This window comes from Theropithecus gelada, chromosome 1 (genome assembly GCF_003255815.1).
Source record: "Theropithecus gelada isolate Dixy chromosome 1, Tgel_1.0, whole genome shotgun sequence".
Classification (NCBI taxonomy): Eukaryota; Metazoa; Chordata; class Mammalia; order Primates; family Cercopithecidae; genus Theropithecus; species Theropithecus gelada.
This window is the reverse complement of record NC_037668.1, coordinates 43401049-43425591: the sequence shown is the minus strand read 5'-3', so window position 1 is coordinate 43425591 and position 24543 is coordinate 43401049. Positions and strand designations below refer to the sequence as shown.

At 47.8% G+C, this 24543-nt stretch overlaps 2 protein-coding genes across 5 annotated transcripts in view; one reads left to right on the top strand and one right to left on the bottom strand.

Annotated features, from left to right (window-relative positions):
* The first annotated feature begins 302 nt into the window (after positions 1 to 302).
* Positions 303 to 13747, top strand: AGMAT (agmatinase). The gene is made up of 7 exons (XM_025357068.1): positions 303 to 723; positions 2031 to 2233; positions 5291 to 5339; positions 6382 to 6577; positions 7584 to 7763; positions 10593 to 10677; positions 11728 to 13747. The coding sequence occupies exons 1-7, from the start codon at positions 452 to 454 to the stop codon at positions 11799 to 11801; spliced, it is 1059 nt and encodes a 352-aa protein (XP_025212853.1). The 5' UTR covers positions 303 to 451; the 3' UTR covers positions 11802 to 13747.
* The window catches only part of DNAJC16 (DnaJ heat shock protein family (Hsp40) member C16), a 52548-nt gene continuing 37353 nt past the window's right edge, over positions 9349 to 24543 (bottom strand). For 3 of the 4 annotated variants that reach the window (XM_025357035.1, XM_025357056.1, XM_025357041.1), the window contains 6 exons: positions 21954 to 22136; positions 21706 to 21782; positions 19713 to 19793; positions 19532 to 19630; positions 18450 to 18620; positions 14711 to 17943 (listed from right to left, as the gene is read on the bottom strand). In XM_025357035.1, the coding sequence (XP_025212820.1) occupies positions 17544 to 17943; positions 18450 to 18620; positions 19532 to 19630; positions 19713 to 19793; positions 21706 to 21782; positions 21954 to 22136 (1011 nt within the window). In that variant the 3' untranslated portion in view covers positions 14711 to 17543. Of the gene's footprint in view, positions 10675 to 14710; positions 17944 to 18449; positions 18621 to 19531; positions 19631 to 19712; positions 19794 to 21705; positions 21783 to 21953; positions 22137 to 24543 lie in introns of those variants that run through there. The other variant, XM_025357050.1, reaches the window with a different exon arrangement.

Genomic DNA, 24543 nt, shown 5'->3' with positions numbered 1-24543 from the left:
AACCCGGGAGGTGGAGTTCTCAGTGAGCTGAGATGGCGCCACTGCACTCCAGCCTGGGTGACAGAGCGAGATTCCGTCTCAAACAAAACAAAACAAAACAAAACAAACAAACAAAACCCAAAATTACTCTGAAAGGGAGAAGAGGTTGCTGAAGGCCACAGTGGGGAGCAGGGCGCAGACACCCCTGGCACAGTGCGGGCCAGTGGGCGCCCCCAGCCTGACTCTGTTTACCAGAGGCCAGAGGCTGAAGTCCAGAGGGGTTGAGGGGAGAGCACGGCCGGTCCCTGGGGCCCTTCCCCCGCCTTGATCCCAGGGCGCCCCTGACCTTTGAGCCGGCTCAGGCTCAGGCTCCGGCTCCGGCGCGTGCACATTCGCCTCGCCTTTCGGGACCAGCCAGATCGCGGCGGCCTCGCGGGCTGTCTGGTTGGTGAGGTCGGGGCCGCGCGCGGCAATGCTGCGGCTGCTGGCGTCCGGCTGCGCCCGGGGGCCGGGGCCCGGCGTGGGCGCGCGTCCTGTTTCAGGGCTCTGCCACCCCGGGCTCCGCCAGAGCCGCCAGGCTTCCGACGCGCCCCGGAACCAGCCCCCCAGCCCCGAGTTGGTGGCCCGGTCGGTGGGCGTCTGCTCCATGATGCGCCTGCCGGTGCAGACCTCCCCCGAGGGGCTGGACGCTGCCTTCATCGGGGTGCCCCTGGATACTGGGACCTCTAACCGGCCTGGGGCAAGGTAAGGCCTAAAGGGCTGGGGCCGGGAACACGTGGAGGGACTGCTTGATGGCTGTCGGGCATGGAAAGCACCGGGACAGGCGCCCCTGCTGGCCTCGGGTCGAGTTGGAAGCTGGTGGCCGGTTCCAAAATACCCCCTTATGGTTTGAGATGGTTGAGTTCCCTGGACCCTCAACAAGCGACCCCCAGGGCTCAACATGGGCGTGGCCTCCCACGTCTTAGTGTCATAATTGGTCAAGAAGGGATTTTGGCTTGCCCGGTGGCTCATGCCTGTAATCCCAGCACTTTGGGAGGCCGAGGAGGGCGGATCACGAGGTCAGGAGTTTGAGACCATCCTGGCCAACATGGTGAAACTCTGCCTCTACAAAGGCACACACACACACACAAAAAGCCGGGTGTGGTCGCGCAGGCCTGTAATCCCAGCTGCTCGGGAGGCTAACGCAGGAGAATCGCTTGAACCGGGGAGGCGGAGGTTGCAGTGAGCTGAGATCACGCCACTGCACTACAGCCTGGAGAACAGAGTGACACTCCGTCTCAAAAAATAAAAGAAAAAAAGAAAAATAAAAAGGGATTCTGAAGCCTGAACCTTCTCTGTGTCCCCATCCTGGGGCCTTGCTGGGATGGCTGCTGTGGATTCATCTCCTCTCCCTAGCTTACAATGGCAGGTGACATTGCATTTGAGAGCAGAAACTGGCTGCCCCTTTCCCAAATCTCTAGATGTCACCTGACTCAAGAAATGCTCAAATGAAGGCAGTTTTCCTAGGATCAAGTCGGAGGAGGCAAAATTCATTTTCCTAATTATTGAACATCAGCAATTTCTGATTCAGCTCAGCAACACTATATCTGACTGCCCTGATCTGAATTATGAAAGCCAGCACTTATTAAATGTCTCCTAAGTGCAAGGTGCTTTGCATAGATTACCTCATTTAATTCTTACTATGGTGCAAGGTAAATATTTTACGGATTAGCAAACTGAGACTCAGGTAGATCATGAAATTGGCTAATGCCATTTAGTACACTTATTTAGTCTCTTCAATATATCGCCTAGATCAGTGATTCTCAAGTGGGGCGGTTTTGCACTCAGGGGACATTTGGCAATATCTGGAGGCATTTTTGGTTGTTACACCTTGGAGGAAGGGTGCTACTGGCACCTAGTGAGTACAGGCCAGGGATGCTGCTAAACATTCCATTATGCAGTACTGCAACATGGAATCATCTGGTCCCAAATTGCTGAGGCTGAGAAGCCCTGGCCTAAGCAGAGCCTGAAATCTCTGCAGATGGCTGATAGGACGATTCTTCCTTCGGCAGATTCGGACCTCGCCGCATCCGGGAAGAATCAGTGATGCTTCGGACAGTCAATCCTAGCACGGGGGCCCTCCCCTTCCAGTCCCTCACGGTTGCAGACCTAGGCGATGTGAATGTCAATCTTTACAACCTTCAGGACAGCTGCCGGCGAATTCAAGAGGCCTATGAGAAAATTGTAGCAGCTGGCTGTATTCCTCTGACCTTGGGTAATGTCAGTCTGCAAGAGCCAGAGTAGTTCCCTGCACTCAGGGTTTATTTATCAGGGGCTTGAGTACAGCTACTTCTCCCCTGCAAGCCACTGCATATGTGGAGACAGTAGGAAAGACAGCATTGTAATTCATTTATTTTAATCCCTGGGGAGAGAATATTTCACTTGTGCGTGCGTGTGTGTGTGTGTTTGTGTGTGACAGTGTCACTCTGTTACCCAGGCTGGAGTGTAGTGGTGCAATCTCAGCACATTGCAACCTCCACTTCCCGGGTTCAAGTGATTCTCCTGCCTCAGCCTCCCACGTAGCTGGGATTACAGGCACCCACCACCATGCCTGGCTAATTTTTGTATTTTTGGTAGAGTCGGGGTTTTGCCATGTTGGCCAGGCTGGTCTTGAACTCCTGACCTCAAGCCATCCGCCCACCTTGGCCTCCCAAAGTGCTGGGATTACAGGTGTGAGCCACCGTGCCCGGCCAAGATGATGTTTCTAATGACTATTTGCAAGGAGAACTGCAAAGAGGGTGTTTTTGTCCTGCTCAGGATCTACATCAACCTATAGGGCAGCTTTCCCCTTATTCTCACCCCGACCCACTCTCACTTTTTCTCTTGTTCACAAATACTTAAAATGACAGGGATCTTTTCCTAAATATCCAGATTCATTTTTGCCAAATTAGAGAGAGAGCCTAGCCTGCATGGCATAGTGGGAGGAGTGTAGTTTCTGGATGGCATGGTTTGAAGTCTCAGCTGCACTTCTCCCTAGCAATGTTGCTGTATATCGTACTTGATGCTTCACGCCCTCACCTGTAAGATGGGAACGATCACAATAACACCTACTTCACCGCATGGTGTGAGGGGCATATAATGAAAGTACACATGAAATGCCTACATGGCGTATCTTTTTTTTTTTTTTAGACAGAATTTTGCTCTTGTTGCCCAGGCTGGAGTGCAATGGCACAATCTCAGCTCACTGCAACCTCCGCCTCCCGGATTCAAGCAATTCTCCTGTCTCAGCCTCCTGAATAGCTGGGACTACAGGCACCTGCCACCATGGCCGGCTAATTTTTGTATCTTCAGTAGAGATGGGGTTTCATCATATTGGTCAGGCTGGTCTCGAATTCCTGACCTCAGGTGATCTACCCTCCTTGGCCTCTCAAAATGTTGGGATTACAGGCGTGAGCCACCACGCCCGACCTATGCATGGCATATCTTAAGCTTCAATAAATGTTAGCTATTATTATTATCAGAAAGAATACTTTCCTAGGTCTGTGCTGTCCAATAGGGTAGCCACTAGCCACATGTGGCTACTTAAATTCTATTTTTTTTTTTTTGAGACGGAGTTTTGCTCTTGTTGCCCAGCTTGGCTCACTGCAACCTCCACCTCCCGGGTTCAAGGAATTCTCCTGCCTCAGCCTCCTGAATAGCTGGGATTACAGGTGCGTGCCACCATGCCCAGCTAATTTTTTGTATTTTTAGTAGAAACAGGGTTTCACCATGTTGGCAAGGCTGGTCTCGAACTCCTGACCTCAGGTGATCCGCCCGCCTCAGCCTCCCCAAATGCTGGGATTACCGGCATGAGCCACCGCACCCGGCCTAAATTTAAATTAATTAAAATAAAATACTCAGTTTCTGAGTCATATTAGCTATATGTATGTCACATGTGTGTCACATGTGGAGAGTGGCTACCATATGGGCCAGTGCAGATAGAACATTCTCATCATGATAGACGTTTCTATTGAACAGAGCTATTCTAGGCATTTTCTTAGAATACGCTGCAAAGGCAATTCCTAAAGTAGCTCTTGTCTAATTTCCTCTTTTATTTATTTAGTTTTGAGACAGGGTCTCACTCTGTCACCCAGACTGGAGTGCAGTGGCGCCGTCATGGCTCGCTGCAACCTTGTCCTCCCTGGGCTCAGGTGACCCTTCCACTCCAGCTTCCTGAGTAGCTGGGTCTACAGGAGTTTGCCACCATGCCCGGCTAATTTTTGTATTTTTTGCAGAGATGGGGTCTTAATGGGTTGCCCAGGTGGACCTTGAATTCCTGGGCTCAGGCGATCTGCTTGTCTTGGCCTCCCAAAGTGTTGGGATTACAGGTGTGAGCCACTGCGCCTGGCCTATTTTTACTTTTACTTTTTAGAGACATGGTCTTGCTATGTTGCCCAGGCTGGTCTCAAACTCCTAGGCTCAAGCTATTTATTTATTTATTTATTTTTGAGATGGAGTTTCACCCTTGTTGCCTAGGCTGGAGTGCAATGGCATGATCTCGGCTCACCGCAACCTCTGCCTCCTGGGTTCAAGTGATTCTCCTGCCTCAGCCTCCGGAGTAGCTGGGATTACAGGCATGCGCTACCACCCCGGGCTAATTTTGTATTTTCAGTAGAGACGGGGTTTCTTCATGTTGGTCAGGCTGGTCTTGAACTCCCAACATCAGGTGACCTGCCCGCCTTGGCCTCCCAAAGTGCTGGGATTACAGGCATAAACCACCGTGCCCGGCAAGCTACTCATATTTTTGAGATCGTGTCTTACTCTGTCGCCCAGGCTGGAGTGCAGTGGCACGATCACAGCTTACTGCAGCCTTGACCTCCCAGGTTCATTAAGCAGCCCACCATTCAATAAGATCTTATTGTAGCTGTGGTTATAGCTCCCCAGTCTGAAAAGGTGAAAATTGGGTTAAGATTATTCAGCTGGGCAAGGTGGCTCATGCCTGTAATCCCAGCACTTTGGGAGGCCGAGGCAAGTGGATCACTTGAGGTCAGGAGTTTGAGACCAGCCTGACCAACATGGTGAAATTAACTCTCTACGAAAAATACAAAATTAGCCAGGTATGGTGGTGCACACCTGTAATCCCAGCTACTCGGGAGGCTGAGGCAGGAGAATCGCTCGAACCTGTGAGGCAGAGGTTGCAGTGAGCCGAGATTGCGCCATTGAACTCCAGCCTGCGCAATAGTTAGAGCAAAACTACATCGACAAAAAAAAAAAAAAAAAAAAAAAAAAAAAAGATTATTCTATGTAATCCTCCAATTCACTTTTCACACGTCTTTCTTCTTCCTCTTTGCAGGTGGAGATCACACAATCACATATCCCATATTGCAAGCGATGGCAAAAAAGTAAGTCCCAAATGGCTTGGCCCAGCAAGGTTTCAAAAGCCAGAAGCCAGGGACTGAGTTGTTTGCTGTTAGGTGGCATTAGGTGACTGCTGCTGGCTCAGGTTATGAACTGCTTCTGGGGATCAAAATTAAGGTTGAGCTCCAGGCGTCTCTGTCAGTCACCAGCTAGAAGCCAAGACAATTTATTATTAACACTTCTGGCCACCCGCCCTTGCCCTAGATCTGTCCTGGTATGTGTGCTCAGCATTTTCAACTTGCCTCTGCTTTTGGAAGATGAGCCTCTAGTGAAATACACAACCTCAGTTAACTTCAGTTTCTGTTTTGCTTCAAGGGCCAAAAACAAACACTGACAGGCACAATGGTGAAGCTTGCTGAGAGGCCCTTGTTTCCTCCTAAAAGGGCACCTTTCCCAGACAATCAAAAGACTGATTTGCCAGTAGTGGAAGTCTACCCGGGGTTGGCCGACTTTGGCTAATTTAGTTTGAGAAAGAGACAGAAGGACCGAGGTGGAGGGTGGCAGCTCCAGAATGTGTCTATGGAAGCACATGTGGGTGGCATTCTGGTTGGAGGTGGGTGGGTGCAGGTCTTTGCTCAAAGCTACATTTATTTCTCACGGATTTGGATCATACGTTTATTTTGGGTGACTGGCAGGGGTTGATGGAGGTTATGGAGAGAGCTGGATTGAAGCTTCCTCTTCCTCGGTCGGAGAAAGGGTATGTCTTGGTTTAGTTGAGCCTTCAGCCAAGCTCGCCTGTGCCACCACCCTTGATTCTCATCCTGTCTCTAAATTAAGCATATTCTGGGTGTTAGGTGTGGGTGGCAGCCAAAACATGTCTATTTCCTGCCTGACTGCTGTGAGTTTATTGTTCTTCTGAGATGTTAAGTGATCTCAAGAAGACAGGAACCAGTTGCAAGGCAGAAAATGGATGCCAGGTCTCCCCTTTGTGGCTGTGAATCGTCACCAAGTATTGGTGGCCTGAAGGGTGGCTGTGCTAGGGCCCCACAGGGAGGGTTGGCCTCTGAGCTGCCCTGTTGTCATCAGGCATGGCCCAGTGGGGCTGCTGCACGTGGACGCGCACACGGACACGGCCGACCAGGCCCTAGGAGAGAAGCTCTACCACGGGGCGCCCTTCCGCCGGTGTGTGGATGAGGGTCTCCTGGACTGTAAGCGGGTGGCGCAGATTGGCATCCGGGGCTATTCCACAACGTTGGATCCCTACAGATACAACCGGAGCCAGGTGACAGACTGAATGCCCCCCACCCCTGCCCCCCAAAATGCCTTCCTCTCCATTGCCTCACCCGTGGCAACCAGGGGTTCAGCAGGGGCTTTGCTAATCAAGTCTGAAAGCAGGGATAAAAGGCTGAGTTTGCATCCTCAGGGGCATACGGAGCACAGGAGTGAGGAGGTTGGTTTATGGGCCACGGGAAGTCTATCGCTGGGGTGGGGAGACAAGCAGAAATTGACCCACCCCTTTGGAGGGTGCTGGCTTAGAAGAGGGGAGGAGGCTGGGCAGGGTGGTCACGCCTGTAATCCCAGCACTTTGGGAGGCTGAGGTGGGCGGATCACCTGAGGTCAGGAGTTCGAGACCAGCCTGGCCAACATGGTGAAACCCCGTCTCTATTGAAAATACAAAAATTAGCTGGGCCTGGTGGCACGCATCTGTAATCCCAGCTACTCGGGAGGCTGAGGCAGGAGAATTGCTTGAACCTGCGAGGCGGAGGTTGCAGTGAGCCGAGATCGTGCCACGGCACTCCAGCCTGGGCGACAGAGTGAGACTTCGTCTCAAAAAAAAAAAAAAAAAAAAAAGAGGGGAGGAGGTCTGGACCCAAGAGGAGTTGCCACCTTCTTAGTTCTGGTCCTCATACCCTCTAGGCAGAACAGCTCTCAGGTACACATGTGTGACAAGACCCCATGGGAAAGACCCAAATCCCTTGCTTTTAGAATGTGCCAAGGCCAGTCTTCTGGTCAAAGCAATTCAGAAGGTGCTAGCGTGAGCTGCTGAGTTTCCCACTCTTGCTTTAGCAGAGCTTCTCTCTGACCCCAAATCCATCAGTCAGCTTTGACCCTGCTTCCTTACCACTCATTGTCCCTCCCTTCCTCACCTGGAAAATAGGATGATAGTTCCCTCCTCACGGAGATGGAGGGTCAAGTGTGATGTGCACATAGAGCTGAGCAGGGGGCTGGCAAACAGGAAGCGCCCTGTAAATGCTGCCAGGCAGAAGCCTCAGTCCCTGTCTCCACAGGGCTTCCGGGTAGTTCTGGCTGAAGACTGCTGGATGAAGTCGCTGGTTCCTCTGATGGCGGAAGTCAGGCAGCAGATGGGAGGCAAACCCATTTATATCAGCTTTGATATTGATGCTCTGGATCCTGCCTATGCCCCAGGGACAGGGACACCTGAAATTGCTGGTCTCACTCCTGGTCAGGTAAAGAGACTCCAGTGAAGATTCCTGGGGGTGGAGATACTTAACACCCATTTTCCTGGGCCTTGAAGCGAATCTTTAGGAATCAGGATAGGATTTTTGTTTGTTTGAGATGGAGTCTCACTCTGTCGCCCAGGATAGAGTGCAGCGGCACGATCTCGGCTCACTGCAACCTCCGCCTCCCAGGTTCAAGTGATTCTTCTGCCTCAGCCTCCTGAGTAGCTGGGATTACAGGCACACGCCACTACGCCCGGCTAATTTTTGTATTTTTAGTAGAGATGGGGTTTCACACTATGTTGGTCAGGCTGGTCTCAAACTCCTGACCTCGTGATCCACCCACCTCAGCCTCCCAGTGCTGGGATTACCAGTGTGAGCCACCGTGCACGGCTGCCAAGACAGGATCTTAAGAGCAGAGCACCTAGGCCTTTACTGTTCTCCAGGGTGAGGATAAGTTTGAATACTCTCTTACTGAAGGGTGATTGATTTTAGCAAGGGCCTTCGTTTCCTATCTGGGATGTAATAGTCCTTTATTTCATCCTTTATTTGCTCTTCCTGCCTTCAGTTCATCTGTCACAAGAACAACAGTTCATGGGAACAACATTAATAGTATCCTCTCTTAAGAACACTAAACTTGGCCAGGTGCCGTGGCTCATGCCTGGAACCCCAGCTCTTTGGGAGGCCGAGGTGGGTGGATCACAAGGTCAGGAGTTTGAGACCAGCATGGCCAAGATGGTGAAACCCTGTCTCTATTAAAAGTGCAAAAATTAGGCCGGGCGCGGTGGCTCAAGCCTGTAATCCCAGCACTTTGGGAGGCCGAGATGGGCGGATCACGAGGTCAGAAGATCAAGACCATCCTGGCTAACACAGTGAAACCCCGTCTCTACTAAAAAATACAAAAAACTAGCCGCCAGGCGAGGTGGCGGGTGCCTGTAGTCCCAGCTACTCGGGAGGCTGAGGCAGGAGAATGGCGTAAACCCAGGAGGCGGAGCTTGCAGTGAGCTGAGATCCGGCCACTGCACTCCAGCCTGGGCGACAGAGCAAGACTCTGTCTCAAAAAAAAAAAAAAAAAAAAAAAAAAAAGAAAAGTGCAAAAATTAGCTGGGCGCAGTGGCAGGCGCCTGTAATCCTAGCTACTTGGGAGGCTGAGGCAGGAGAATTACTTGAACCCTGGAGGCAGAGGTTGCAGTGAGCTGAGATCGTGCCACTGCACTCCAGCCTGGGCAACAGAGCAAGACTCCACCTCAAAAAAATCCAAACAAACAAAAACACTAAACTTGGCTGGGGCAGTGGCTCACACCTGTAATCCCAGCACTTTGGGAGGCCGAGGCACGAGGCGGGTGCATCACCTGAGGTCAGGAGTTTGAGACCAGTCTAACATGGAGAAACCCCATCTCTACTAAAAATACGAAATTAACCGGGTGTGGTGGTGCATGCCTGTAATTCCAGCTACTTGGGAGGATGTGGCAGGAGAATCACCTGAACCTGGGAGGCTGAGGTTGTGGTGAGCCGAGATTGTGCCATTGCACTCCAGTCTGGGCAACAGGAGCGAAACTCCGTCTCAAAACAAACAAAAACACTAAACTTATCCTTTTAGGGTTAAATTTAAATAAAAGTACATACAATGGGCCAGGTGCAGTGGCTCAGGGAGTAACCTCAGCACTTTGGGAGGCCAGGGTGGATGGATCGTTTGAGCCCAGGAGTTTGAGCCCAGCCTGGGCAACATAGTGAGATCCCACCTTTACTAAAAATAAAAATAAAAACTAGTCTGGTGTGCTAGTGTGCACCTGTAGTCCCAGCTACTAGGGAGGGTCGGGTAGGAGGATCAGTTGACTTTGGCAGGTCAAGCCTTCAGTGAGCCATGGTCACACCACTGCACTACAGCCTGGGTGACGGAGACCCTGTCTCAAAAATAAATAAATAAATAAATAAATAAATAAATAAAATGCATGCGATGGCATACCTACCTACCAAGGTAGCTCAAGAATTTTAGACACACCCAAATAAAGCTCCAATAATGTGTGCAGGGAGTAAATGCACGGAGGCAGAATGGTTATGACTAGAAGCTCCCCGAGGGCAGGACCTACGTATTGTTCCTTACCTTGTCCTTGGAGTCTACAACAGTGCCTGATACATACAAATAGTAGGCACTCAAAGACATTTGAGAGTAAATGAACGAAGACTGCTTAAACCTAATCAAGTACCTTACATCCTCTAACATCTTAAAGGAGGGTGGCCGTAACTCTGTCTCTTGAAATGGCTATAACCATCCTCTCTTCTCATGAGGGATTTCTGAAACACATTCCTCATCCCTCTGCTTAGCAACCTTCTGGGCTTTTCACCTGCAGGATGGAAACCCTTTCAGACAAGATCACTCTCTTCCCATTAGTCTCCCTCACTTATTCTGTCTTCTGGCCACATCTCACCACCTGAACTTTTTCCATCTTGGTGCCTTTGCCTGTGTTTTTCCCCCTGCCTGGCCTATCCCTTGAACTGGGTATTTCCACTTTGGGGAAGCCTTACCCACCTCTCCAGGCTGTTACCTGTGCTGATACCATTCTGGGCTTGCTTTTCTTGAAGCCCTTGGTGCACGACATTCAAACGATTGGTTTCCTTGTCTCCATCACCACACCATGCAGCCCTCAGGAGCAGGGACTGTGTACGCATTATCTGTGCCTCTGGGAGGCCTGCCAGTGTGCCTGGCAGTCAAGAAATGTTTATGGAGGGAAAGCCAATTCCAAGCCAAAGGGTAGCGTGTGCTGGGAAAAGCTCTGCTGGGTGCTTTTCACTGTAAATGATTACCACTGTGGACAACTCAGTCTTGATCTTGAATAGGCTCTGGAGATCATCCGGGGTTGTCAAGGCCTGAACGTGGTGGGCTGTGATCTCGTCGAAGTTTCACCACCGTATGATCTTTCTGGTGAGTAAGCAAGAAGACTGTGATCCATGGGCAGCTGGCAGCTTAAATTACATGAAGCTAGTTAATAAGCAGAAAATGGGGCTGGGCGTGGTGGCTCATGCCTGTAATCCCAGCACTTTGGGAGGCTGAGGTGGGCAGATCACCTCAGGTCAGGAGTTCAAGACCAGCCTTGCCAACATGGCGAAACCCCGTCACTACTGAAGATACAAAAATTAGCCAGGTGTGGTGGCACACACCTGTAATCCCAGGTACTCGGGAGGCTGAGGCAGGAGAATCGCTTGAACCCGGGAGGCGGAGGTTGCAGTGAGCTGAGATTGCGCCACTACACTCCAGCCTGGGTGACAGAGCGAGACTCCATCTCAAAAAAAAAAAAAAAAAAGAGAAAAAGAAAGAAAATGGATGAGTCCCTTATGACTCGGGGAAGTGGCTGAGCATGTCCAATGGTGAAGAAAACACACCTGTTACTGCACACCTTACAAATGTGAGCTCATTAACCCTAACAAAACCCCTAGGAGGTAGCTAAGTATTATTAGCTTGCCCACCAGTCAGCAGAAGAGAAAGAAACCAGCCTGCAGTCTATTGACAGAGTGGCCCAGTCCCCTTCTCCTTTGACGTTTCATTGCAAAGTGAATTCTAAAGCATAAATAATATGTGTTAATATTTATCACGTAGGAACTTAGCTGGTTAAGATCTTGGAAGCAGATGCCATCCCAATAATTTTAATGTTGACAAGCTTATGGAGTTAGGCCTATCAACCTCAGAGGGTAGATAATATATACAGTACACATCATTATTATAGGTTCTCCTTTGGGAAAAATCTGTTCTCAGGGTAAACAAAGAACTTTCTGAATTTTAAAATATGATTTCCAAATGATGCTTGATGGAGGCAGAGAGCCCGGGCCGAGTGTTCACAGCTGGTGGGCACCCTAGAGGGGTGTACAAGACAGGGCTCTGGAAAAGGAGGCACAAGGGAAGAAAGCTGAGGAGTCCCAAGGCTTGGCTCAGGGGGTGGTCTGCAGGGTATTCATGTCAGGTTTTACTTCTTCGTAGGGAACACAGCCCTGCTGGCGGCTAACCTGCTGTTTGAGATGCTGTGTGCTCTCCCCAAAGTGACAACCGTCTGAGTCTTGTGCTCTTCAAGACAAAACAGATTGCATCGCTGACAAGTTCTCAAGAAGAACTTATGAGTAAGCAGTCTGAGAACTAAAGAGTTGATGCCAAGAAAACTTTCTGCTGAAAGTGTCATTGCTGGCTGTGAAATCGGGATATTCAGTAGAACTCTCACCCAAACAGCAATATTTCTAAGGAACTTGGATTAATTGGAAAAAGGCAAAAGAGTACTTGTACTGTTTTTTTTCCCTTTGATGAAAGATGGAGGATAAAGGGGAAGTGTGGAGAATTTCTTTTAAGATTATCTAAACATTAGAAACATGAAATTAAAAAAAAACTATGAAATAATATTGTATAAGCATTCCATATTTCTATATCTTTTTTATTTATTTATTTATTTTGAGAGAGTTTTGCTCTTGTCACCCAGGCTGGAGTGCAATGGCATGATCTCGGTTCATTGCAACCTCCACCTCCCGAGTTCAAGCGATTCTCCTGCCTCAGCCTCCTGAGGAGCTGGGATTCCAGGCGCCCACCACCATACCTGGCTAATTTTTGTATTTTTAGTAGAGATGGAGTTTCACTACATTGGCCAGGCTGGTCTCGAACTCCTGACCTAAGGTGATCCACCTGCCTCAGCCTCCTAAAGTGCTGGGATTACAGGCGTGGGCCACTGCGCCCAGCTGCTTTTAAAAATTTTGATGATCTGCTTCTTAAGAGTATTGAGTATCTTCCTTTAAAATATAGCTCCTCCTCGGACACTGCAGTGAGCTGAGATCACACCACTACACTCCAGCCTGGGTGACAGGGCAAGACTCCATCTCAAAAAAAAAAAAAGAAAAACAGCTCCTCCTATCCTCCTATGAAGTGCTTAGGGCTGCATCTTCATTTTAGGACCACTATGAATGTTAACTAAAAAGTATAAAATAACACGGAGAGCCCAGTGAAAAAACTTCTTGCTCAGAAGCCTAGAAGGGTACACACAATGTTTTCTAAACTAGAAAACCTAAGGCCGGACATGGTGGCTCATGCCTGTAATCCCAGCACTTTGCGGGGCTGAGGCGGGCAGATCACTTGAGGTCAGGAGTGCGAGACCAGCCTGGCCAACATGGTGAAAACCCATCTCTACTGAAAATACAAAAATTAGCTGGGCATGGTGGCGCATGCCTGTAGTTCCAGCTACTCAAGAGGTTGAGGCAGGAGAATCGCTTGAACCCGGGAGGTGGAGGTTGCAGTGAGCTGAGGTCATGCCACCGCACTCCAGCCTGGGTGACAGAGCGAGACTCCATCTCTTAAAACAAACAAACAAAAACCAGGCCGGATCCAGTGGCTCATGCCTATAATCCCAGGCCTAGGCGGGTGGATCACCTGAGGTCAGGAGTTCAAGACCAGCCTGGCCAACATGGTGAATCCCTGTCTCTACTAAAAAGAAAAAAAACAAAAACAAAAACAAAAAACCCCAGAAAACAAAACAAAACAAAACTAGAAAACATCAGCTGGGTTTTGTTTTGTTTTTTTTTCTGAGATGGAGTCTAGCTCTGTTCCCCAGGCTGGAGTGCAGTGGCCCAATCTTAGCTCACTGCAATCTCCGCCTCCTAGGTTCAAGCAATTCTCCTGCCTCAGCCTCCTGAGTAGCTAGGATTATAGTTGTGCGTCACCACGCCCAGCTAATTTTTGTATTTTTAGTAGAGACGGAGTTTCACCATGTTGGCCAGGCTGGCAGCTGGGCTCTTAATGTTACTTATTGTAACTCATTTCCTGTAAGAATCTACTCTCAAGTTGATGTACCCTCTATGACAGCAATTCCTGAAATCTGCAGTTCAGCTGTGGTGATCTTAAGCATGTGTTGAGTTACATGCAAATTCAATTCTGTTGATAATGTGTCCATAATCAAATCATCATCTTGCAATGCAAGGGCCACCCCATAATTATCACACATTAAAATAGTTTATTTCTTTTTCCATTCTGTAATCTTAAAATAACATTAGCTTCAGTGCCTGTTCACAATACAAAAAAAGTCAAAAAACAAAAAACCACCCAAAACATAAAAAGGAAACAATTTGACAAATAAGTTATTTGTTCCTAAGAGTATCAAAAGTGCAAAATATTCACCTTCTTTTTAGATCTCTCCCAAGTACAATCATCTTCCTTGACAAACTGAACAGGCAGATTCAGCAGCTGCCATACTGCACTTGTTTCTAGGGGACAATGTCAGACAGCTGGATGTAAACTACAGTTCATCTGTAAAGATGTTTGGTATCAGCTTTTAAAGAATTTTAGTTATTGGGAGGCTGAGGCGGGCAGATCACAAGGTCAGGAGTTCGAGACCAGTCTGACCAACATGGTGAAACCCCATCTCTACTAAAAATACAAAAATTAGCCGGGCGTGGTGGCGGGCACCTGTAATCCCAGCTACTCAGGAGGCTGAGACAGGAGAATCGCTTGAACCTGGGAGGCAGAGGTTGCAGTGAGCTGAGATTATGCCATTGCACTCCAGCCTGGGCCACAGAGCAAGACTCCGTCTCAAAAAAAAAAAAAAAAATTCTAGTTAACAAAACAGGTCTGAGTATGTGCATGTGCTTCCAATCTCTATTCCCAAACCAAGGAAATCACTAAAAAAACAGTCAGATCACACTTCTTTTTATAACAGAAAAATATTTATGTAATGATGGCGGCTGCAAATTGATTGGGATGTTAATAAATAAAAGGGAACAAGTATCAACAGGCTGCAAATGAGGAAGAAACCAACCTACCTGAAAACTACAACCAAATTCTCATGGCTAATAAGTGATGGCAGTGAGACCATGGTCCCTAATGGAAGTTAGGGCAACCTCACCCCCTGAAATGTTGTTTAGTTGGAGCTGATAGCCTCAGTGTTAGATAAAAATTGTGAAACCAACACCTGAGCAATAATTTTTTTTTTTTTAAATTGGCATGTATTCTGCAAAGACTTGTTTTAGGCCAGTTTCACCCCATCTGCTAAACGCGATGCATAGTCTGTATCAACCAGAAGAACCCATCTCTAAAAACATCAATGTTGACAGTCAGAGACCAATGTGTTAGAACCAAAATCGGGTCTTGTATGATTACATATATCAGACATCAGACAGAGCAATGGTGGCACAGGCTGAGCAGGACAATGGCTCATACGTTTGACACAAAAGTAAACAAATTCATGGATGCATTCAGGAGGAATGCCTTGTATGGACAAGGGTAAAGTTCAATTTAAAATAAAAGTTCCCTAATATTCTCATAGGGCACCAGCTCTAAACCCATCTGTAGAAGAGTTTTTGGGCTGAAACATTTGCCAGAAACATTGCCAACCCCATCACTACTTTCCTTTCCTAGTGCAAATGGAAGGCGCAGCTGTTTGAAGGTGCTTTTTAAAAGATCAAAAGATGACTTGAAGAGATAAAAATTTTAAAAAATGAACGAATCTGGCATGGTGGCTCATACTGATAATCCCAGCACTTTAGGAGGCCAAGGTGGAAGGACTGCTTGAGGCCAGGAGTTTGGGACCCACCTGGGCAACACAGCAAGACCTCGTCTCCATTTAAAAAAATATAAATAAATAAACTTGGAGAGTTTTTGGTTTTTAGAAATTAAAGTCAGGAATTTCATTAGTACAGAAATTAAAAATAAAAACTTACTACCAAACCAAAAGACTACTCACATAAGCAATCTGGCCATAAAAGAGCCAGAAAGTAATTCTGAGGACTGATGTATCAAGGAGCCAAATGAATTCCCTGACCACTTCTAGTTGGACCAGGTGCCATGAGATACAGCATTCAGAGGAAGTGTCCATTTTTAGAGGATCATATGGAAGAATGAAGCCTGAAAGTGATTTATTTTTTAATAAAGCTACAGACTCCATGAAAACTACAGATTTCCTGGCCTTAAATAATTTATTACTTACCAATGTAGCTCAAGATTTAAATTATTCAGGATCCAAGTGGCTTAGTTTAAAGCATTATGATTAAAGAAATACTAACTTAGCCGGGCGTGGTGGCTCACACCTGTAATCCCAGCACTTTGGGAGGCCAAGGAGGGCGGATCACCTGAGGTCAGGAGTTCGAGACCAGCCTGACCAACATGGAGAAACCCTGTCTCTACTACAAATACAAAATTAGCCGGGCGTGGTGGCACATATCTATAATCCCAGCTACTAGGGAGGCTGAGGCAGGAGAATTGCTTGAACCTGGGAGGCAGAGGTTGCGGTGAACCGAGATTGTGCCATTGCACTCCAGCCTGGGCAACAAGAGCGAAACTCCATCTCAAAAAAAAAAAAAAAAAAAGAAATACTAACTTAGTAAATGTCCCATCACTGATTTTCAACCTTCACAAAGCCACCAAAGGCACCTTGCTTTGACATTTGAACGGACTACTCTTTGAAACTGTCCAAACTCAAACTCAGAACTATTGGTGGTTCTGCCCTGAAAAATAAAAGGTAGCTAACTGGCTGGTATGAGCCAGGCTGGGGTCCACTATACCTGGAGCTCAGTACGCTCAGGTGCTGATGGCCAGTCTCACTCCGATACTGGTGAAGCAGCTGTAAGTTAAGAGTGAAAACAATGAAGATGAGACATCAAAATATAGGCCAGAAGTGGAAAGTAAGCCTTTTGCAAAATGGGAGTCTAGAACAAGTCTTGGCTCACTTGCTGCAAAAGATGACTTGAAGAGACAGCACTTTTAGGGTAACAGTGTTCAAAATACAATTGTTGAGAAATTTTAAGTTCCTTGTTACAAAGACATGTTTGGTATTTTACTAAAGAGACACTATTGGAGTGAAGAGGTTCCTTGAGCCTGACTCATAGCAGGTGAGAATAGTTTCTCTTCAGTTTAACGTCTACTGGCTTTATATAGCAGCTTATCTCTACGTTCAGAGAACAAGATTACAAGTTATGGCTCCTAATATCCACACCCTAAAATCGATAGAGGCAGAAAGGCATCTGAAAACATACATGTCAACGGCTCAAAGTCATCACAGTACTTCTCACTGTGCAGACCCCTCCCCTGGCTACCAGCAGCGCTGGGGCGGCGGATGGGACGCTCACAGCGTGTCTCAAGGCTGCATCGCTTCAGCCACTGCTCAGCCTCCCTTTCCTTTTCTTTTCTTGAGAACTCACATGCAGAACTCCCGCTCATTCCTTTCCTTTTCAAACTGTGGCCAACAAACGGTTGTTGGAGGATACCCCCGAAATATACATTTAGCCACTTATTCCCAGAACAACCAGTAAATGTGAGATTGCTTGGAAAGGGGCCTTTTTCCAGATGCGGGGCTAGAAGCTGCCGTGGGTTGTTCAGGGTTAGGAGCATGCACCATGGCAGAAGCATAGCAGGGCCGGGACTGGGGAAGGGGCCAATCACCCGGCCTGCACGACAGGCTCATGAGGGTCCGCCAGATGCCGTTTGCAGGGTGGAGCCCTGTGTTTCTCCAAGACACAGGACAGGAGGGTTGGGTGAGCATGGGACAGGGACAAGAAAGGAAGAGGGGGGAGCAGTCTATTTTCAATGGTGTGGCATTCAGTGGGGAAAAATAAAACCCAGAGGAAAAGATTTTGATCTAGGGGATTCAAACTTGTGGTGTTTTTCATTCCTAGGTTAGAACAGGACAGAGGAAAGATTCTTCTAGCCATGGTTCTAGAAGAGCAATCTAAAATCTATACTCTGTTCATTGTGGTAGTTTGATTCCTGAAAATACCTGTTCACAGGGGCATGTTAAAAAGTCTGAAGAGTTCCAATCTCTTCTGAAAATCCTCTCAGTCTAGTTCAGGCCATGATGGGATATAAAACCTCTGTAAGGAGCCCTCCAGCAGGCGTTCCATCCATAAGGAGAGCTTGCTCAACTTTCCTTTGATGGGCCTGGATCCAAGGCCACAGGAAGGTTTCCCTCGGGATTCACCCAGGTGGAGGGAAGAGTCAAGATCACTGCACGACCCCATGGCTTCCTCCTCTTCAACTGTTTTCTGGGGTTTGAAGAGGCAGAAGTATTTCTTGTGGCCATTCAGAGCCAGGACATAACCAGTGTAGTCACGTTCCATGAAATGCTTGTCATATTGGTTTGGGATCGGGGCTGCATCTTGCGCAAATTCTAGTAAGTATTCTAGCCATTCTCTGTGTTTATCTAGACTCAGGAAGGAGAAGTGTAGGCAGCTGCTCCTGTAGGAAGAAGAGAATGAGGACTCAGGGCATTTCCTGACACATTTAATTGCTGAGAAAATAAATACCCCAGTGAAACTTAAAATAATAGGCAAACGCTTTGTGTTGCATGGGGCCTGAACACAGAGAAAAAGAAGGCTTGCTGCGGGGGCCAGTGCCTTTCCAGCAGCTGTGACACTTCAGTCACCCATTCCCCCATCCGTTGCTCAGTGGAGCTTACATTGCTCTTCTGGAAAATACACAAGGGCTAGAGAACAGTAACTGAAAGGGCTCAGGGAATAACATTGAGTTCAAGCTTTTCTGTTCAGAACCAACAGAACACGAAGTGAAGTGGGAAAAGAGGTCCCTGTCCCAATGGCTCAGATGTCTGGATTGGAAAGGTCACAGCCAGTGTCTTGTTGCATGGATAAAGCCCCACAAGACCAAAGAGGAAAGCGTGCAATTTCAGTGTGCCTGCTTCTCTCTCTCACACACACATACATGCATGCATACACACACACGCTTACCCAGTAAATGTGTAGACCTCCAAAGCAAATTTCTGTAGTAGGCTGGTCTTGGTAGAATTCGACAGGATGAGGACCACATTCATGTGGCCTGGCCTCAGACGTACCAAGTTACTGGTGTATGTTACATCTGTGAGTTCAGTTACCTCCACAAAGCCTTTTTTAGGAATCTTGCTGTGGAGAAATATTGAGGAGTTAAGATGCTGTCAGAATAGGGGAAAGCCATTACTTTGAAAAGAAACAAGGGAGAGAAAATGCTACGTTCTAACCAGACTAGGTATGTTATTCACTATTCTTGAGTCTAACACATCAGTAGGATGGGGATGGCCTGACTTAGTAATTCCTGACCTACAAACAGGCTTTCTGTGTTGCTTTTCTTTTTCTTTCTTTTTTTTTTTTTGAGATAGGGTCTTGCTCTGTTATCCAGGCTTGAGTGCAGTGACATGATCATGGCTCACTGCATCCTCGACCTCCTGGGCTTAAGTGATTCTCCCACCTCAGCCTCCCAAGTAGCTGGGACCACAGGCGCCTGCCACCACATCCAGCTAATTTTATACATTTTTTGTAGAGATAGGGTCTTGACATGTTGCCTAAGCTAGTCTCCAATCCTGGGCTCAAGCAATCCTTCCACCTCAGCTTCCTGAAGTGTTGGGATTACAGGCGTGAGCCACTGTGCCCAGCTTGATGCTGCTTTTCAGGTGCAGAAGTTGCTCTAGGACAGAATGAAGACAACTGTTGTTCAGTCTGTGTTCTTTGTCTCAGAGACCCTTGCCTCTCGCTGCTGGGTGTGTATGTGCACAAGACTGGTCACATTCATTGACACTTTAGGGATAAACCACGTCCTTCTTCTGGCTCACCTACCACTTGCCTGACAGGCTTCTCTCCTTCTGCCTTCATTATGAAATCTAAGGCATCTAAATACCTAGAGGGTCTTAGTCACAGTGACTTTTCCCTGTATCCACAGTTTACATGGGAGGAGGTGCATGAGAGTTCTCTACACTCTATGTTCCAATGCTGTGTTATCAGGTGACAGGATCTGGGGGGCAGGTGCCGGGGAGGTGAGTCTGGTGTTTTGTTAGAGAAACCTGCTGTTTTCTTTGGTGAAGCTTGGCTCAGTCTTCCCAGTCTTCTCTTGGGCTTCCTCTTTACCTGGAGGGCTTGACTCTCGCTCATCATTCGAGTCACTAAAGTAAGAAAAAAGGAGTTTTACAAAAAAAGTGTAAACAGCAACCATGGTGGTGCACCGAGAAGTCACAAGACATTTACCTGAAAGCCTGAACGATGACAGTGCCGAAGAGGATGAAGAGGGCAGAGAAGATCAGGGACAGCAGGGGCATCATTTCCCGCCTAAAACCAAATCAACAAACTATTAGCTCAAGTTAAAGTTTCTTCTCTCCAGCTAAATAAAATAAAATAAACTAAAAATCCCAAACCTAAAACTCTTCACACCAATAAACACTTACTAATTTCAGGCAGACAGAGCTTTTCTTGGCGGGTGGAGGTGGTGGAGGGGAAGGCAGAGATTGCTCAGTGTTCTAATTCAGTTTATTCTAAAAGTTTGATTTTGTATCTCAGTATAATAGGCTATGCTCAATAAGTTCTGCATAAGCAAACAATAAAAGGGATAATAAAGGATTTAAGGTGTAAATGTGGAAGAATTTTCTGATATTGTGGAATTATTACCTCAACTTTACTGATTTTTTTCTGGCCAGAAAAATTCAGATGTAGCCCAGAGGGGTGGAGTAGGGAGATAAAATTGATCTTTCAAGATTTCACCTAGGACTGGTGTTCTGAAATTTTATGCACCTACCAACACCCATCAAAGGCTGTCATTTGTCAGGTGCTGTGTTGAGTGCCAGGAATCACAAACATGAATGAGATATGGTTCTGTCCTTCAGGGGTTCATGGTCTCATCAGTAGGTGGGAGTAGGTATCCCTCTTCAGGTTAATTCACTCATTCCTTTTACATCTATACACTGGCCTCCATGTGTGTTGGGTCCTGTGCTGGGTACCAGAGGTTCCCTGATGAAGAGACAGTCCCAGGCTCTGCCGCCCAGAATGGCAGCCATGGATGATCCTTTCCCAGACAGTGGGAAAGGGTCAGTCAGCCAATATAAAAGAAAGGGAAGTGGCCAGGTGCGGTGGCTCATGCCTGTAATCCCAGCACTTTGGGAGGCTGAGGTGGGTGGATCATCTGAGGTTAGGAGTTCGAGACCAGCCTTACCAACATGGTGAAACCCTGTCTCTACTAAACATATAAAAATTAGCTGGGCATGGTGGCAGGCGCCTGTAACTCCAGCTTCTTGGGAGGCTGAGACAGGAGAATCGCTTGAACCCGGGAGGCAGAGGTTGCAGTGAGCTGAGATCGCGCCACTGCACTCCAGCCTGAGTGACAGAGCGAGACTCTGTCTCAAAAAAAAAAAAAAAAAAAAAAAAAAGGCCGGGCACGGTGGTTCACGCCTGTAATCCCAGCACTTTGGGAGGCCAAGGTGGGTGGATCACCCGAGATCAGGGAGATCAGGAGTTCGACACCAGCCTGACCAACATGGTGAAACCCCATCTCTACTAAAAATACAAAAATTAGCCGGGTATGGTGGCGTGTGCCTGTAATCCCAGCACTCAGGAGGCTGAGGCAGGAGAATTGCTTGAACCTGGGAGGCGAAGGTTGCACTGAGCCCCAGATTGAGGCTGGGGTATAAGAGCAAGACTTCATCTCCAATAAATAAATAAATAAATAATAAATAAATAAATAAATAAGTAAAAAATAAAAAAAGAGAAGTTACTGAAAGAAAGAAAAAGGGGAATAGAAAATGTGTAAACGGGCCGGGCGCGGTGGCTCAAGCCTGTAATCCCAGCACTTTGGGAGGCCGAGACGGGCGGATCACGAGGTCAGGAGATCGAGACCATCCTGGCTAACCCAGTGAAACCCCGTCTCTACTAAAAATACAAAAAATTAGCCGGGCGCGGTGGCGGGCGCCTGTAGTCCCAGCTACTCGGGAGGCTGAGGCAGGAGAATGGCGTGAACCCGGGAGGCGAAGCTTGCAGTGAGCCGAGATCGCACCACTGCACTCCAGCCCGGGCCACAGAGTGAGACTCCGTCTCAAAAAAAAAAAAAAAAAAAAAGAAAATGTGTAAACGTTCTTCCACTTGCCTCATCAAGTGTACATTGAAATTTAATAATGATGAACTCTTTTCAAAAGAAAAACAGTAGTATCAGTATTAACAGAGAAAAAGAAATTCAAGCCGGCAATATCCCTACCAGTTGTTGTGAAAAATGCTATCCCAGCAGTCTGAGATGTAGTCAGAAGCAGAGTAGAACCATCGAAGGAGAAAAACCTATGTAGAGAGAAAATGGATGATGGTCAGGACTGAACCCGGAAGGGAGAGTCCCTCTACCCTGCAACACAGTGCTGCTGCTAGACCTCTGCTCTGAGCAGAAATCCGCCACCAGCACTGTGTACTCACAGGCCCTCCTGGCATCCCACCCTTCCCGGCCTTGATGCTCACAGGAGCAAGTTCATCGGTCAGGTCGGGAAGCACTGCTTCAGAGGACAGAAGAGCTGGATCTTTACGCAGCTGGTCGAGATAGCCCAAGAGGATAAATTTGTCACTCTCACTCCCAGTCCAAGGGTCTTCCAGGGTTTTATACACCACCCTTCCCGCAGTGTTGCGCCTTTCTAAAATAGACACCTGGAAGAAGAGGAGAGAAAAAACATCAGAAGCTTCAAAAGCATGGTTAAGTTACAGTTGTTTGCTTTTTTTTTTTTTTTTTTTTTTTTGAGACAGAGTCTCGCTCTGTCGCCCAGGCTGGAATGCAGTGGCACGATCTCGGCTCACTGCAAGCTCTGCCTCCTGGGTTCATGCCATTCTCTTGGCTCAGCGTTCCTGAGTAGCTGGGACTACAGGTGCCCACCACCATACCTGGCTAATTTTTTTTATATATATATATATATATATTTTTTTTAAGTAGAGACGGGGTTTCACCATGTTAGCCAGGGCGGTCTCGATCTCCTGACCTCGTGATCCACCCACCTTGGCCTCCCAAAGTGCGCGATCACAGCCGTGAGCCACCACGTCTGGCCCAGTTGTTTGTTTTTTGAGATGGAGTTTCGCTCTTGCCTCCCAGGCTGGAGTGCAATTGCGTGATCTTGGCTCACTGCAACCTCCGTCTCCCAGGTTCAAGCGAGTCTCCTGCCCCAGCCTCCCTAGTAGCTGGAATTACAGGTGTGCACCACCACGCCCAGCTAATTTTTGTATTTTTAGTAGAGATGGGGTTTCACCATGTTGGCCAGGCTGCTGTTGAACTCCTGACCTCAGGTGATGCACCCACCTCGGCCTCCCGAAGTGCTGGGATTATAGGCGTGAGCCACTGCACCCGATCAGTTTTTTTTTTTTTGAGTCTTGCTCTGTTGCCCAGGCTGGAGTGCAGTGGCATGATCTCAGTTCACTGCAACCTCTGCCTCCTGGGATAAAGCAATTCTCCTGCCTCAGCCTCCTGAGTAACTGGGATTACAGGTGCGCACCACCAGGCCCGGCTAATTTTTTGTAGTTTTAGTTGAGATGGGGTTCTACCATGCTGGCCAGGCTGGTCTTGAACTCCTGACCTCGTGATCCACCCACCTCAGCCTCCCAAAGTGCTGGCATTACAGGCATGAGCCAGTATGGCCAGCCTAGCTGTTTTTCTAGCGAGGATGGGAAAAAAGGACCCAATGACATCAGCAATAAGATTAAACACAAATATTGGTAAGTACAAAATATTTGCAAGAGATCTAAATCTTTCTTACAAAAGAGATAACTTTTTTTTGTGTGTGTGTGAGACAGTCTCACTCTGTCACCCAGGCTGGAGTGCAGTGGTGTGATCTTGGCTCACTGCAACCTCCGCCTCCCAGGTTCAAGCAAGTCTCATGCCTCAGCCTCTTGAGTAGCAGGGGCTGCAGACAGGTGTGCACCAGACCAGCTAATTTTTATATTTTTAGTAGAGACAGGGTTTCACCATGTTGATTAGGCTGGTCTCGAACTCCCAGCCTCAAGTGATCCACCCACCTCAGCCTCCCAAAGTGCTGGGATTATAGGTGTGAGCCACTGTGCTTGGCCCAAGAAATAACTTTTATGGTGACTTTCCTAAGCTTTTGTTAAAAGTTAAAGCTCTTTTTTTTTTTCAATAGACTTTGCTCTATAATCTTTGACTTAATATTAATGGAAATCTTTGTTTTTTAGAGAGATTTTCCATGATTGCCAAAAAGATGAAAAAGTCAGAGGAAAATTTCTTGTTTCTGTAGGGAGTGATGACAATGGAGGAGAAACGCAGGAGAGATCAACCAGGATGCAGTTAAAGAGGCAGAGGGAGGCAGAAATTTCCAGAGCACATTACCAGTGGCCTGAGGATTTGTAAAATCTAGGATCTAGGATGCTGCAAGACCAGACTTGCCTTAGTGAAAAACTGGTGAAAAGGACAGATGACCTTTAACATTTACTGATAGAAAAGATGCTTTCTGTGGGGGCCTGAGGCTGACACTCAGAGTGTAAAAGGACCAGGTCAAAAACTGTTTTAAGAGTAGGCTTGGCCAGGCGCAGTGGTTCATGCCTGTAATCCTAGCACTTTGGGAGGCCGAGGTGGGCAGATCCACAAGGCAGATCACGGGGTTAACACAGTGAAACCCCGTCTCTACTAAAAATACAAAAAATTAGCCGGGTGTGGTGGTGGGCGCCTGTAGTCCCAGCTACTCAGGAGGCTGAGGCAGGAGAATGGCGTGAACCCAGGAGGCGGAGCTTGCAGTGAGCCCAGATGGCGCCACTGCACTCCAGCCTGGGTGACAAGAGCAAGACGCTGTCTCAAAAAAAAAAAAAAAAAAAAAGTACGGGCTTTAGGCCAGGGACAGTGGCTCACGCTTGTAATCCCAGCACTTTGGGAGGCGGGAGGATTGCTTGAGCTCAGGAGTTTGAGACCAACCTGGGCAACATGTTGAAACCCTATCTCTACAAAAAAACACAAAAAATGAGCCAGGCGTGGTTGTGTGTGCCTGTGGTCTCAGCTATGTGGGAGGATCACTTGAGCCCGGGAGGTCGAGGTTGCAATGAGCTGAGATCATGTCACTGC

Excerpts from the sequence above, each read along its gene's own strand:
- AGMAT (XM_025357068.1), top strand. The coding sequence starts at position 452 with ATGCTGCGGCTGCTGGCGTCCGGCTGCGCCCGGGGGCCGGGGCCCGGC. Across the intron at positions 724-2,030 it reads TCTAACCGGCCTGGGGCAAG|ATTCGGACCTCGCCGCATCC; the intron begins GTAAGGCCTAAA and ends TTCCTTCGGCAG. Across the intron at positions 10,678-11,727 it reads ACCACCGTATGATCTTTCTG|GGAACACAGCCCTGCTGGCG; the intron begins GTGAGTAAGCAA and ends ACTTCTTCGTAG.